The sequence below is a fragment of the Ranitomeya variabilis genome, chromosome 4 (assembly GCF_051348905.1).
Source record: "Ranitomeya variabilis isolate aRanVar5 chromosome 4, aRanVar5.hap1, whole genome shotgun sequence".
In the NCBI taxonomy this organism is placed as follows: Eukaryota; Metazoa; Chordata; class Amphibia; order Anura; family Dendrobatidae; genus Ranitomeya; species Ranitomeya variabilis.
The window spans coordinates 413,831,466-413,848,245 of NC_135235.1; the positions used below are offsets into that span (position 1 = coordinate 413,831,466).

Consider the following 16,780-nt stretch of genomic DNA (forward strand, 5'->3'; position numbering starts at 1 on the left):
CTCCTGGTACTCTGACCTCGGAATGTTACCTGACTATGCTTTTGTCTCTTCCTTCTGTTTATGACGTACCCTACTGGCTTCTGACCTTGGACTCCTTGACCCTTCTGACTCACAACTTGGTCGTGAGAAGTGTTGGCAAATATGCAACAGATACAGACTTCTATGTGTGCAGGAGGACTTTACACTTTTCTGACAGTAAATAGGGATGTTGTTACTGTTATATGCTTAGTTGAATGTAATGCATATACTTGTTGTACTTTGGTTTAATTTTCTCTTTGGTAAAAGGTCCTTTCAGACTTCCTGTTATGCTGTATTAAGAAGCTGATGCATGTACCTTATGTTCTGTGAAGATAAAAGTTGAATTACCCCGTTTAATCTACTCCCACAAGTTTCTTCTGTGACCAAACTATGCAACAAGAAGTGACTAGCGTCACAACAGGTAATATCTTCCCAATGTCTGTCTGTGATTCAGCCTTTCCTGCTATTTTTCATCTTACTTACATGATCTGCTTTGGTAGTTTTACTCTTTCTTTATCTTGTGCTTTTGTTCTGATCTTCCTTTCCTGGGTCTTTGTGGATTTTCCATATGCTATAACCTTTCAGGGATTGCAAGTGTTCTCTTGGCAGATACTTACTTTAGCAATGTGAGTTTTGATATTGACCTCATTGGCTTTCCATTTTTGTTCTCTTTACCTAACAACCCTTGGTTTAAGAATATTTACATTATTATGTCATTTTGTACTCTTGAATAATACATTTTGATGTGTAGGTGGTTACATCCTTTATTATTTTATGATATATGATATACAGATCTTGTAACATAACCTGGACTGTTTGCATAGAAGTGATATGCTTCACTATATTTGTGTTTATTTCTTTTCTTTTATATTGATTTGTTTATAGACATCCTTGATAAAGGCAATATTATTTTGTTACACGGAATATTCTCAAGAAATAGCTTTTTTTGAGCGCCGAATGTGTTTTCTACTACTAACAATTCTTCTGTCTGTTTTTTTTAGATGTTGCCTTTTTCCTTCCTCTTCCACTCTAAAGGCCCCGTCTCACATAGCGATTTACCAACGATCACGACCAGCGATACGACCTGGCCGTGATCGTTGGTAAGTCGTTGTGTGGTCGCTGGGGAGCTGTCACACAGACAGCTCTCTCCAGCGACCAACGATCAGGGGAACGACTTCGGCATCGTTGAAACTGTCTTCAACGATGCCGAAGTCCCCCTGCAGCACCCGGGTAACCAGGGTAAACATCGGGTTACTAAGTGCAGGGCCGCGCTTAGTAACCCGATGTTTACCCTGGTTACCAAAAAAAACAAACAGTACATACTCGCCTTTCGGTGTCCGTCAGGTCCCTTGCCGTCTGCTTCCTGCTCTGACTGAGCCGCCGTACAGTGAGAGCAGAGCGCAGCGGTGACGTCACTGCTGTGCTGCGCTCTCACTGTACGGCGGCACTCAGAGCAGGAAGCAGACGGCAAGGGACCTGACGGACATCAGATGGTGAGTATGTACTGTTTGTTTTTTTTTACATTTACGCTGGTAACCAGGATAAACATCGGGTTACTAAGCGCGGCCCTGCGCTTAGTAACCCGATGTTTACCCTGGTTACCAGTGAAGACATCGCTGGATCGGTGTCACACACCGATTCAGCGATGTCAGCGGGACCTCAACGACCAAAAAAAGGTCCAGGCCATTCCGACACGACCAGCGATCTCACAGCAGGGGCCTGGTCGCTGGTACGTGTCACACATAGCGAGATCGCTACTGAGGTCACTGTTGCGTCACAAAACTTGTGACTCAGCAGCGATCTCGCTAGCGATCTCGCTATGTGTGACGGGGCCTTTAGTTTTGATGCTTCAACTATCAGCAAAACATGAACACAGCTTTTGCACTCCAGAAGCAGTGACTCCACCACCCATCTTCCTAGCAATTTCTCTGAAACTGTATCCCTCCTTCCTCTAAACAATAGCTGTAGCTCTCTTTTTTGGAGACCAATCAGACCTCTTTGTGGCTGGCATTAGTGATCAGTGAGTGTGCTCGTTACTCGAGATTTCCGAGCATGCTCGGGTGTTCTCCGAGTATCTTGGGCGTGCTCGTAAATTATGTTTGAGTCCCTGCAGCTGCATGATTTGCGGCTGTTAGACAACCTGAACACATGCAAGGATTGCCTGTTTGTTAGGGAATCCCCACATTTATTCAGGCTGCAAATCATGCGGCTGCGGGGACACAAACATAATCTACAAGCACACCCAAGATACTTGGAGAACACTTGAGCATGCTCGGAAAACTCGAGTAATGAGCACACTCTCTCATCACTAGGTGGCATGGTTAAAATCTAAGAAAAAAAACAATTATTCAGGAGCTTATGAGCCCAAAATAGACATTTATAAGTATTCAGTTAAAAAATTAAATGAAAATATTAATAAAACACGAGAAATAAAAATTTTCAATAGTTTGTAAAGAAATTAAAGCCCGTAGGGCCTATACTGAAAGGATCAAGTGACGACTGTAGTTTTAAAACACTATTTTTAATTTAATACAGACATAAAGAAAAGTTAACATATAGCTAAAAATATATGAATTTTACTCAAAGAGAACGAAGTCCAGTATTTCTTGTCAAAATTATAAAAACTACAGACAAAATATCAAAAACAAGTCTCCCGATATCTTTAGTAACAGATTGCGTGCCTGGGCTATAAATATAATTACGTAATCAAGCAAGTAAGATTGCTGACATTTCCAGAAGCCTCGAAAATTATTAAAAAGCTCAAGTGTAGCCACAATTTTGGCCACTAGTGTACATATATACAGAGCTCTGCTACGTATGCACATTTACATACACACACAGCTCTGCTACATATGCACATTTACATACACACAAAGCTCTGCTACATATGTACATTTACATAAATACAGATAGCCTCTGTGCAGTTCCTGGTACTCCCTATTCCTCTCCTGCTCTTCACCTATGCGTTAAAGTGTGGTGCTGGAGGAGAGAGCAGTCCTCTCAGTGATCAGGAAGGACACTATCTCAGCATTCTCCTATGTCACAAAAAAGCTGCTTCAAGTCTATAAGACGCACTCACTAATCAGCAAGATTTTTTCATGATAAAAATGTGTCTTATGGTCCAAAAAATGCAGTAAGTTCTAAAGTAATTTCCCTTTATCATTTAATTATATAACTGTCTGTTATATGCTTTGTACAATTTGTCAATAACATTGTTTTTCCCCATCTCCCACAGTTCTTTTTGATGATCAACAAAATACAATTTTCCAATACTTAATTTTTCACACTCTAGGTATGATAATGACTTCTTCCTGTAGGAGATTTTTTGATGTTTAAAGGGGTTGTCCTCTACTTGGACAACCCCCTCTCATTCCTCATGTTTAGTCCTGATAAAACAAAAACAATTATACAAACCTCCCAAGCCAGTGCCATTCCTCGGTTGTCGGTACTTACGTTCCCAGGGCTCATGGAAAGTTACTACGTTGCTTAAGCCCAGCGCCCAAACAGTCTGGCGTCACTGTCCCCACCTTCAGACAAATTTAACATCATAGGAAGGCAGAAGCAGCCCTGGCTTACTGTTAATCTTTAATACTTCTGAAGAGTGACAGTGAAGCTGGCGCTGATTGGGAGCAGGGGTCATGTGATGTATCAAACTCATTTGAGCTCCCGGAACACGGATCCTGACACCACTGGAATGGCGACCTCACAGAAGGTGAGTATGAATATTTTTATTTTAACGAGCCCAAACAAGAGGAATGACAAAAAGGTTGTTCTAGTAGTGGACAATCTCTTTAAGAAGATACAATTTACGGTTAAAACAATTACAACATTCTGAACATGTGACATCTCTGATGTTTATTAAGAGTTTAATTCCGTGTAGAACATTTGCAATGTTAAGAACATAAAAAAGGCTTCTCACTTGCGTGAATTCTATAGTGACTACGAAGAGATGATTTCTGTACAAAACACTTCCCACATTCTGAACATGAAAAAGGTTTCTCCCCTGTGTGGGTTCTCTGGTGGTTATCAAGGTGCTCTTTCCGATTAAAACATTTCCCACAATCTGAACACAAGAAAGGCTTCTCCCCTGTGTGAATTCGTTGGTGATAAAGAAGAGTTGATTTCTGTACAAAACATTTCCCACATTCTGAACACGAAAAAGGCTTCTCCCCTGTGTGGATTCTCTGGTGGATATCAAGATGCACTTTCTGGTTAAAACATTTTCCACATTCTGAACAAGAAAAAGGCTTCTCCCCTGTGTGAGTTCTCTGGTGATTAAAAAAAGCTGTTCTATGGTTAAAACACTTCCCACATTCTGAACATAAAAAAGGCTTCTCCCCTGTGTGAGTTCTCTGATGTCTGATAAAACTTGATTTCTCTGTAAAACATTTTCCACATACTGAACAGGAAAAAGGCTTCTCCCCTGTGTGGGTTCTTTGGTGTTTAACAGCATCTGATTTATGGTTAAAACATTTCCCACACTTGGAACAAGAAAATCTATACTCCATTGTATGAATTTTTTGATGTGTAATAAAAGACTTTTCGAGGGGAAAACTATTTTGATATTCTGAACATGAAAATGGCTTCTTTAAATTAAGAGCAGTTTGTTTTTTAATGCTTATTTTGTGACTTTGATTTTCCTTAGTAGTCGGTAATGAATCAAAAGACGGAATCTGTTTCAAAGCATCAGATAACAGATCTTTGCTGTGAAGGGATGACAGTATAGCTGGAGTATTGGCATTCACTTCAATTGTATCCTGTGGGATCTCAAGATCTTCTAATTTAAAAATTGAAGATATCAGCTCTCCCTCTGATCTCCTGGTACAGTCATCTGCTAAGAAGAAGACCAATTATTATTATTACTATTATTATTATTATTATTATTAATAATAATAATAATAATAATAATAATAATAAATATCCTTGAGTTTCTTACATTTCTACTTAAATTGTCAGTTAAAATTGCAAGTTATGTAAAAAAAATGAATTATTACTATAACAGAACCAATGGAGCGTGGTGTTCAACTGTTAGTTCATTCAGCCTCTCAAATATGGAATTATAAGCCACCAAACAATGTTATGTAGGCAAAAATAATAACAATAAATTACTCATCTCACAAGAAACAAGTCCCCACTCTGGTGCATCATCTGTCAGTGGATAAACACAGGTTTCCAAATTAATAGTGGCTCAATGGCTCTTGGAACCAACATGGCTACCATAAACCAATCCAGCAAAATCTGTTCTCCCAAAATCAAATCTCCGCCTCCTTTCAGAGCCTTGTAGTGTGCTCAAACCACATTTAGCATCCATATATTTGGCATTATTATAGTGAGAACAACCTACTTAACTTACAGTGAGTGTCTCATGGAGAACAATCTGGGCACTATGTGTTGGGTAATAAAATGGCATATTTGCTATTTTCACTCTCCAACATTCACTGCATGCTAATTTCTGGAAAGTGGTTGTGGAATTAAAAGTCACTACTCCTATAGATTCACTGAAAATTAAAATTAATCAATTTATGGGGATTTCTAATGCTCTGTTTTTTTGCCATTTTGTCATATTAGGGCTTCTGCAAATGGTATGTCCCATCTCCTCTGGGATCTGCCCCTGTGACATCTGCCCCTGTCACTAGGCACTGCCTTTTTCATTGTGCAGGTGGCGCTTGTGATGGAGGAGACGTTGGAACCAGAAGCTCTGGGCATGCAGGCTCTGTCCAGCCACTAAGATTAGGGTGCCTGGGACCAGTAGTACCATCCAGTCTGGCAGTATGGGTGTGTGTGCTGTCCAGCTGAAGTAATCTGCTCCCTATTTCAGCCAATTGGAAATTACAACACTCTACTAAAGCTTGAAGCATATTGCTGGAATCTGCCAGATACAACCTTGTTCTCTGCTGGTTCAGTCCTCTGTGCTCAGCTCGCAGCTTGTATATTTGTGTCCTTTTGTAACCCCGGCCCGTTTACTGACTAATCTTGTGTCTTCTGATTTGGTATTTTCTCTTCCCACCTGATTCTGACCCGGCTACCTGACTATTATTCTTCTTATCTCACTCCACAGAACAGCATTTAACACCATGGCCCAAGCCTGGGGGTCTCTGTGTAAGTCCAGATCCATGTACAGGGGATAAACGTTGATGAGCAAGACAATCCCTGGGATCTGGAAAGGGAGTAGGTGGCGCTAAGCCTGTTCACGGTGGCCATTTTTTTGAGCTGCCAGGTGACCATGAACATTGGCCCAATACATTGTGTCTGCAAACTATTCCAGTAAGATCTGCATTTAAATAGCTAAATGGCGCTCCTTTCCTTCTTAACCCTGTCATGTGCAAAGACAGTAGTGCACAACCGTATATAGGGCATTGTCAGATTTAAGAGAAGTTGGAAAATAATTTGTGCGATCCATTTGTTTCCTATTATCCTTTGTGAAGAATTCCAGAATTATCATCACATAAAGTGACACATGTCAGATTTGAAAAATGAGCCCTGATTAGGAACACAAAACTGACTGCGGGAAGTGGTTAAATCACAGTATTTTGGGTACTTATTACTGTAATCAATAACACATCTACTGAAATGATCTGACTCAACAATCTTCATCAGAAAAAAATAAATAACCAGTGGTGAAACCTCTTTGGGGTAAATAGAATATGGGGCTCAGTGGTTCTTGGCAATCTAAACTACGGTATTGCAAGGGCCAATATCTTTTGTCAGATTAATTTCTTGAAGAAATATTTGACATTTAAAGAGAACTTTTTATAATAAATTGTCTTAAATTTATCTTAGAGAAATACTGTATCATGACACAGGTGTAATGTTTTATGTAGTTTATCGCAATCCGTTTTTAAATTAGTTGGTTTTAAAAGAAATTGAAAAGTCAGGATAAAGGGAAACTCTGTTGTTATTGTACAGAAATTCACACTTGGCCCTCACTGCACATTTAATGTTGTCGATCATAAAAGTGAAGATTGGCCAGTAAGGCTGGACCTGGTCTTGTAGGGAGAGAAGGTAGATTCATTCAATAAGATATCAGGGTTCTAGGAAGCCAACAGCATGTTAGGGTTTGCGGAACGCACCAAATATATTTATTGAGGTGATTGGTGCGTTCGCAACCCGGGATCCACCGTGCAGGAATTTCCTGCTGCTAAGTGGATGGCGGCGCTATATGGCAGTAATAACCAGCTCTGTTAGCTTCACAGAGTGGCCGAGAAGACAAAGCTCTGTGCCCTGTTAACTGTCACAGAGACACAGGCTAACTACCCAGACGCGAGCAGTCAGTGGTCATTCATGCATACTGCTCTCCTCGCCGGAGGTGCCAGCATTCTAAGGGCTTGTTTCAGCCGAGTCCCTGAATACTCTCACACACAAACTCCTCGCCGGAGGTGCCAGCATTCTAGGGGCTTATTTCAGCCGGGTCCCTGAACACATTCACACAAATGACCACAATGGCGCAAAGCATGTAACGTATGAGAATACTAGCGCATGGCCGTGCGGCCATGCGAGCCTTAAATAGCTGCAGCACCTGCAGGACCTTAAAGAAGAGGACCAATGAGAGATTGCCATACCTGAGCATGTGACCCTAGATCTCCACTGAGAGATCTTGCCCTGGGCATGCTCAGTGTGTGCAGAGCAGGACTTAGTCCTAGCACCTATAGGACCTTCCTGAAAGGACCAATGGACTTGGCTGCAGAAGCTGAACATGTGACCCCTGATCTCCAGTGAGAGATCTTGCCCTGGGCATGCTCAGTATGTGCAAAGCAGGACTTAGTCCCAGGAAAGCCTGTTCGCCGTAGATCAGTGCAGGGTACAATAGTAGAGCCTGGAGAGGCAGCAATAACCCTTTGCACTGAATCAGACTCAGTGAGACGCTGGGACCGACATCTCCGCTGAGCAGGCTCCACTGCGGCCGATGGAGAATGGGAGACCGCAGCAGAGACGGATCGAGATTCCCCCTGTACAGCAGAGGAAACTCGACTCCTAACATTACCCCCCCTCCTAGGGCCCCCCCTCCTTGAGCCTCGCTACGCTCAAAAGCTGCAATGAGCAGCGGAGCCCGAATGTGCTCCACAGGCTCCCAGGTTCTATCCTCAGGACAGAGACCCTTCCAATCCACCAGATAAAATTTCTTGCCACGTACCACCTTGCACCCCACGATAGCATTCACCTCAAACTCATCCGTGGATGAACCCGATGTCCCGGCAGATGACTCAGAAAACCGGGACAAATGAACGGGCTTTAAGAGGGAAACGTGAAAGGTATCGGTGATACCAAGGCGTGGAGGAATAGCCAAACGGTAGACCACAGGGTTCACCTGTTCCAGAACCTTGAACGGACCAATGTAGCGAGGCGCAAACTTAGTGGACTCAACTCGCAGCCTGATGTTACGGGCGGAGAGCCACACTAAGTCGCCAGGAGCAAAGGTCGGAGCGGGGCGTCGGTGTGTATCAGCCGAGACCCTCATTCTCTCCTTGGAGGCCCGGATGGCATCCTGTGTGCGGTTTCAGATGTCACGTGCCTCCACTGCCCAGTCTGCCACCCTAGAATCGGTGGATGACACGGGCATGGGCACAGGGACACGCGGATGCTGGCCGTAATTAAGGAGAAAAGGAGTCTGACCAGTGGAATCGGCTGCGGCATTATTCAAGGCAAATTCCGCCCAAGGTAGCAAAGATGCCCAGTCATCCTGCCTAGCAGAGACAAAATGTCGCAAGTATGTCACCAGAGTCTGATTGGTTCTCTCTACCAACCCATTCGTCTCGGGATGATATGCAGAGGAGAGATTCAGCTCTATGCTGAGTAAACGGCAGAGCTCTCTCCAAAACCGAGACGCAAACTGGGGACCCCGGTCGCTGACAACTTTATCAGGCATACCATGTAAGCGGAAAATATGCTTAATGAACAACACCGCCAAGGCCCTTGCAGATGGTAACCGTGGTAGTGGCACCAAATGCACCATTTTCGAGAAATGATCGGTGATGACCCAAATGATAGTACAGCCACGAGACTTGGGCAAACCCACCACAAAGTCCATCCCGACCATCTCCCAAGGCCTGTCTGCCACCAGCATGGGGTAAAGTAACCCGGCAGGCCGTTGCCGTGAAGACCGATTCTGGGCGCAGGAGACACATGCCCGAATATAGTCCCCAACGTCACGGGCCATATGCTGCCACCAGTACGTCCTCGCCAAAAGCTCAGATGTCCTCTTGGTTCCAAAATGTCCACCCACTCTGGACGAGTGTGCCCAAGAGAGAACCTCCGGTCGCAAATTTGCTGGTACGAAAGTCTTGCCCGGGGGCACGGACTCAAGCGAAACCGGGGCCACAGTTCTCAGGCTCTCAGAGGGGACAATAAGCCGAGGCTCCTCATCCTCCTCCTCAGATGACACTACGGAGCGAGAGCATCGGCACGAGTGTTCTTCTCTCCAGAGAGAAAATGGAGAGTAAAATGGAACCGGGAGAAGAACAGGGACCATCTGGCCTGGCGAGAATTCAGCCGCTGGGCCGTCTGTATATACACCAAGTTTTTGTGGTCGGTGAATACTTGAAAGGGAAAGCGAGCTCCCTCCAAGAGGTGTCTCCACTCAGAAAAAGCCAACTTCATTGCTAGCAACTCCCTGTCCCCGATGGAATAATTCCTCTCCGCTGGTGTGAAGGTCTTGGAGAAGAAGAAGCAAGGATGCTTCCGACCTTGAGCATCCTTTTGGAAAAGGACTGCTCCAGCACCAACGGATGAGGCATCCACCTCCATAAAAAATGGCTTATCTACATTGGGACGATGTAGAATGGGAGCGCTAGCAAAGTGTGACTTAATCAAAAGGAATGCCTTGGAGACATCCTCCGACCACAACTTGGGATTTGCTCCCTTCTTGGTGAGGGCAACCAAGGGAGCTACCAAAGTTGAAAAGTGTGGAATGAACTGGCGATAGTAATTGATGAACCCCATAAAGCGCTGCACCGCTTTAAGTGAATGGGGTTCCTGCCAGTCCATCACAGCCTGTAGCTTGGCAGGATCCATAGCCAAACCCTGGGCAGAGATGATATAACCAAGGAATGGCAAGGACTCCTGCTCAAACACACTTCTCCAATTTAGCGTAGAGGGAGTTTGCCCGTAAGAGGTCGAAGACTTTGCGCACATCTCTCCGGTGGGAGTCAATATCTGGAGAGTAGATGAGAATATCATCCAGATAGACTACGACCGAGGTGGTGAGCATCTCCCGGAAGATGTCGTTCACAAAGTCTTGGAAAACAGCTGGGGCATTACAGAGCCTGAAGGGCATCACCAGATATTCATAGTGCCCATCCCTGGTGTTAAAAGCCGTCTTCCACTCGTCCCCCTCACGGATGCGGATCAGGTTATAAGCACCCCGCAGATCTAATTTAGTAAAAACCTTTGCTCCCCGTAGCCTATCAAAGAGCTCAGATATCAGGGGTAGTGGGTACTTGTTTTTAACGGTGATGGCGTTAAGACCCCTGTAGTCAATGCATGGACGCAATTCTCCACTCTTCTTCTGTACGAAGAAGAACCCAGCCCCAGCAGGTGACACTGACTTCCTAATAAAACCTCTTGCCAGATTTTCTTGGATATACTGAGACATTGCCTCCGTCTCCGGGAGAGATAACGGATAGACTCGACCTCGGGGAGGCTCAGCTCCAGGCAAGAGATCGATAGGACAGTCATAGGGGCGGTGAGGCGGAAGGGTCTCCGCAGCCCTTTTGGAGAATATGTCCGCATAAGGCCAATAGTGCTTGGGGAGAGAGGAAAGATCTGCGGGTACCTCAGTTGTAGCAACCTGAACGCACTCCCTCTCACATCTACTCTCACAGGATTTACTCCATCCCAAAATTTTCCTTGAGGACCACTCTATATGAGGAGAATGAAAACGAAGCCAGGGTATCCCCAACAGGACCTCATCAACTCCCTCAGGAAGGACCAAAAGAGAAATAATCTCCTGATGTGATGGAGATAACGAGAGAGTGAAAGGGATGGTCTGGTGTGTAATCTGTAAAGGTAGTGTCGACCCATTTACCACTCGAATGGTTATTGGCTTGGCGAGCATCACCAGGGGTATTGCGTGTCGCTGAGCGAAAGTGGAAGACATAAAATTACCCTCCGCTCCAGAGTCCACGCAAAGCTCTACCATAAGAGTGGATGGGCCTATGGTAATTGTCCCCTTGAAGGACAATTTTGAGGTAAACGTCGTCGTGTCTAATGCACCTCCTCCAACTGCCACTAGACACTGACGTTTCCTCGACCGCTGCGGACACTTAGAGGCAAAATGTCCAGACTGCCGGCAAACATGACAGACCTTAGAGGCAAGAGCAGCCTGGGACTTAGACCCCGCTCGTGACCCCTCCATGGCCTCATGTGACTCGGGCGCCTGGACAGGAGATTCCAAAGGTCTGGCAAAGGTGGGAGCCAGCCGAAACCTCTGCTTACACTGGGCTCGCTCCAACCTTCGCTCGTGAAAACGAAGGTCTATGCGAGTTGATATGGATATGAGCTCCTCCAGTGTAGCGGGAATCTCCCCAGTGGCCAAAGCGTCCTTCACATGGTCAGCCAGCCCCCTCCAGAAGACTGGGATGAGGGTTTTATCAGACCACTCCAACTCAGACGCTAAGGTCCGGAAGAGAATGGCAAATTGACTGACCATGGTCGAACCCTGAGTCAATGCCAGCAGTTGGAGCGCCGTATCATGGGTGACTTGAGGTCCTACGAAGACCTGCTTCAGAGTGTCCAGAAACCGAGGAACACTCTGCACCACATGATCGTTGCGCTCCCACAGCGGCGTAGCCCACTCCAAAGCTCTGTCCGACAGAAGAGAAATTACAAATCCCACCTTTGACCGCTCTGTGGGAAAATGTGCAGCCAGGAGCTCGAGATGAATACCGCACTGGCTCACGAATCCCCTACAGGACTTACTGTCCCCAGAGAATTTTTCAGGCAATGGAAGATGGGATAAGGTCGGGACAGAGGTGGTAGTGGGTAAAGCTGCTGCAGCCACGCTAGCAGCCTGAACAGCAATTGCGGTAACATCCACCGCCGAGGTTGCACGCTCGAGAGACGCCAACAGGCCCTCCAGCAGCTGGATGTACCCCTGCAATCGCTGTTTGTCCGCCATTACTTAGCCAGATCCTGGCGCTAGTATAATGTTAGGGTTTGCGGAACGCACCAAATATATTTATTGAGGTGATTGGTGCGTTCGCAACCCGGGATCCACCGTGCAGGAATTTCCTGCTGCTAAGTGGATGGCGGCGCTATATGGCGGTAATAACCAGCTCTGTTAGCTTCACAGAGTGGCCGAGAAGACAAAGCTCTGTGCCCTGTTAACTGTCACAGAGACACAGGCTAACTACCCAGACGCGAGCAGTCAGTGGTCATTCATGCATACTGCTCTCCTCGCCGGAGGTGCCAGCATTCTAAGGGCTTGTTTCAGCCGGGTCCCTGAATACTCTCATACTCTCACACACAAACTCCTCGCCGGAGGTGCCAGCATTCTAGGGGCTTATTTCAGCCGGGTCCCTGAACACATTCACACAAATGACCACAATGGCGCAAAGCATGTAACGTATGAAAATACTAGCGCATGGCCGTGCGGCCATGCGAGCCTTAAATAGCTGCAGCACCTGCAGGACCTTAAAGAAGAGGACCAATGAGAGATTGCCATACCTGAGCATGTGACCCTAGATCTCCACTGAGAGATCTTGCCCTGGGCATGCTCAGTGTGTGCAGAGCAGGACTTAGTCCTAGCACCTATAGGACCTTCCTGAAAGGACCAATGGACTTGGCTGCAGAAGCTGAACATGTGACCCCTGATCTCCAGTGAGAGATCTTGCCCTGGGCATGCTCAGTATGTGCAAAGCAGGACTTAGTCCCAGGAAAGCCTGTTCGCCGTAGATCAGTGCAGGGTACAATAGTAGAGCCTGGAGAGGCAGCAATAACCCTTTGCACTGAATCAGACTCAGTGAGACGCTGGGACCGACGTCTCCGCTGAGCAGGCTCCACTGCGGCCGATGGAGAATGGGAGACCGCAGCAGAGACGGATCGAGATTCCCCCTGTGCAGCAGAGGAAACTCGACTCCTAACACAGCATCATTACCGTCCGCTTTCTCTTACAGGCCCATCATAATATTTTTCTTCGAGTGATTTTCTAATTTGTCAGCACATACTAGGTAACTGTCAGCATCTTCTAATATAATGGGGTAGGTGGATCTTTCAGGTTGTAGGTTATATAGAAAAAGTCTTTCAATGCCCAAAATTATTTAAGGTGGAGGATAGTGATAGGCGAGCACTAAAATGCTCAGGAGCTGGTTGCTAGGGTCGAGCATATTGTAATGCTCGGGTGCTCGACCCGAGCAACGAACCTAATGTAAGTCTATGGGAAACTACAGCATTTTTGCCGTGCCCACCCTGGGGGTCTACAGAGGGTCTATAAACTGTTGAAATCGATGGGAATAGTGCTCAAATGAATTGGGAACATCATGGGGAAGACGCATGGAAGCATTTCTTACTCCCTGGTCACTGCTGTGAACAATGTTGCCAGAGTCTTATGCCACTTTTACTGACTCACAATAAAACATACAAAAGCAAAACCAAAATGGATTTTCCTGGGAAATATGTTAAGGAACATCCTTTCAGCAGTTCAGTGTTAAGCCTGAAGAACCTACATTGGATTGTTGCAGTGTTGAGGTTGAAAATCCGGCGTTGGAGCATTGCAGTGTTGAGGATGAACACCCTGCATTGGAGCACGTCAGTGTTAAGCCTGAAGAACTTGCATTGGAGAATGTCAGTGTTGAGACTAAAGACACGGCATTGGAGCATTGCAGTGTCGAGGATGAACACCCGGCAGTGGAGCAGTTCATTGTTAAGCCTGAAGAACTTGCTTTGGAAAATGTCAGAGTTGAGGCTGAAGACCCATGCATTGGAGCATTGCAGTGTTGAGGCTGAAGAACCTGCATTGGAGAATTGCAGTGTTGAGAATTAAGACCCGGCAGTGGAGAATGTCAATGTTGAGGCTGAAGAAACTGCAGTTGAGAATTGTAGTATTGAGGCTGAACACCTGGCAGTGGAGCATTGCAGTGACGAGTCTGAAGATCTTGCATTGGAGAATGTTAGTGTTGAGGCTGAAGACCTGGCATTGGAGCATTGCAGTGTTGAGGATAAACACCCGGCAGTGGAGCATTTCAGTGTTGAGCCTGAAGAACTTGCATTGGAGAATGTCAGAGTTGAGGCAGAAAACCCGACATTGGAGCATTGCAGTGTTGACGATGAACACCCAGCATTGGAGCACGTTAGTGTTAAGCCTGAAAAACTTGCATTGGAGAATGTCAGTGTTGAGGCTAAAGACACGGCATTGGAGCATTGCAGTGTTGAGGATGAACACCCGGCAGTGGAGCAGTTCATTGTTGAGCCTGAAGAACTTGCTTTGGAAAATGTCAGAGTTGAGGCTGAAGACCCGGCATTGGAGCATTGCAGTGTTGAGGCTGAAGAACCTGCATTGGAGAATTGCAGTGTTGAGAATTAAGACCCGGCAGTGGAGAATGTCAATGTTGAGGCTGAAGAAACTGCAGTGGAGAATGTCAATGTTGAGGCTGAAGAAACTGCAGTGGAGAATTGCAGTATTGAGGCTGAACACCTGGCAGTGGAGCATTGTAGTGACGAGTCTGAAGATCTTGCATTGGAGAATGTCAGTGTTGAGGCTGAAGACCTGGCATTGGAGCATGGCAGTGTTGAGGCTGAACACCTGGCAGTGGAGCATTTCAGTGTTGAGCCTGAAGAACCTGCATTGGAGAATTGCAGTGTTGAGGATGAAGACCCGGTATTGGAGCATTGCAGTGTTGAGGCTAAACACCCAGCAGTGGAGCAGCATTTCAGTGTTAAGCCTGAAGAACCTACATTGGATTATTGCAGTGTTGAGGATTAAGACCCGGCAGTGGAGAATGTCAGTGTTGAGGCTGAAGAAACTGCAGTGGAGAATTGCAGTATTGAGGCTGAACACCTGGCAGTGAAGCAATGCAGTGATGAGTCTGAAGATCCTGCATTGGAGAATGTCAGTGTTGAGGCTGAAGACCTGGCATTGGAGCATTGCAGTGTTGAGGCTGAACACCTGTCAGTGGAGCATTGAAGTGATGAGTCTGAAGAACTTGCATTGGAGAATATCAGTGTTGAGGCTGAAGACCTGGCATTGGAGAATTGCAGTGTTGAGTATTAAGACCCGGCAGTGGAGAATGTCAGTGTTGAGGCTGAAGAAACTGCAGTGGAAAATTGCAGTATTGAGGCTGAACGCCTGGCAGTGAAGCAATGCAGTGATGAGTCTGAAGATCCTGCATTGGAGAATGTCAGTGTTGAGGCTGAAGACCTGGCAATGGAGCATTGCAGTGTTGAGGCTGAACACCTGGCAGTGGAGCATTTCAGTGTTGAGCCTGAAGAACTTGCATTGGAGAATGTCAATGTTGAGGCTGAAGACCCGGCATTGGAGCATTGCAGTGTTGAGGCTGAACACCCGGCAGTGGAGCATTTCAGTATTGAGCCTGAAGAACTTGCATTGGAGAATGTCAGTGTTGAGGCAGAAAACCTGAAATTGGAGCATTGCAGTGTTGAGGCTGAACACCCGGCAGTGGAGCACTGCAGTGTTGAGCCTGAAGAACCTGCATTGGAGAATTACAGTGTTGAGGATTAAGACCTGGCAGTGGAGAATGTCAGTGTTGAGGCTGAAGAAATTCCAGTGGAGAATTGCAGTGTTGAGGCTGAAGACCCGGCATTGGAGCATTGCAGGGTTGAGGATGAACACCCGGTAGTGGAGCATTTCAGTGTTGATCCTGAAGAACCTGCATTGGAGAATTGCAGTGTTGAGGATGAGGACCAGGCATTGGAGCATTGCAGTGTTGTGGATGAACATCTGGCAGTGGAGCATTTCAATGTTGAGCCTGAAGAACTTGCATTGGAGAACGTCAGAGTTGAGGCAGAAGACCCGAGATTGGAGCATTGCAGTGTTGAGGCTGAACACCCGGCAGTGAAGCATTGCAGTGTTGAGCCTGAAGAACCTGCATTGGAGAATTACAGTGTTGAGGATTAAGACCTGGCAGTGGAGAATGTCAGTGTTGAGGCTGAAGAAATTCCAGTGGAGAATTGCAGTGTTGAGGCTGAAGACCCGGCATTGGAGCATTGCAGTGTTGAGGATGAACACCCGTCAGTGGAGTATTTTAGTGTTGAGCCTGAAGAACCTACATTGGATTATTGCAGTAGTGAGGATGAAGACCCGGCATTGGAGCATTGCAGTATTGAGGCTGAACACCCAGCAATGGAGCATTTCAGTGTTGAGCCTGAAAAACTTGCATTGGAGAATGTCAGTGTTGAGGCTGAAGACTCGGCATTGGAGCATTGCAGTGTTGAGGCTAAACACACGGCAGTGGAGCATTTCAGTGTGGAGCCTGAAGAACTTGCATTGGAGAATGTCGGTGTTGAAGCTGAAGACACAGCATTGGAGCATTGCAGTGTTGAGGATGAACACCCGGCAGTGGAGCATTTCAGTGTTGAGCCTGAAGAACTTGCATTGGAGAATGTCAGAATTGAGGCAGAAAACCCGAAATTGGAGCATTGCAGTGTTGAGGCTGAAGAACCTGCAAAGAATTTCAGTGTTGAGGCTGAAGAAACTGTAGTGGAGAATTGCAGTGTTGAGGATGAAGACTCGGCAGTGGATCATTGCAGTGTTGAGGCTGAACATCAGGCAGTAGAACATTTCAGTGTTGAGCCTGAAGAACCTGCATTGGAG

The 16,780-nt window shown here is 46.1% G+C and overlaps 1 protein-coding gene across 2 annotated transcripts in view; it reads right to left on the reverse strand.

The window, feature by feature from the left end:
• Window positions 1-2,528: 2,528 nt before the first annotated feature.
• Window positions 2,529-16,780, reverse strand: part of LOC143765037 (oocyte zinc finger protein XlCOF8.4-like) — a 31,973-nt gene continuing 17,721 nt past the window's right edge. The window contains exon 7 of one of the 2 annotated variants that reach the window (XM_077251284.1): window positions 2,529-4,849. In XM_077251284.1, the coding sequence (XP_077107399.1) occupies window positions 3,912-4,849 (938 nt within the window). In that variant the 3' untranslated portion in view covers window positions 2,529-3,911. Of the gene's footprint in view, window positions 4,853-16,780 lie in introns of both variants that reach the window. The other variant, XM_077251283.1, reaches the window with a different exon arrangement.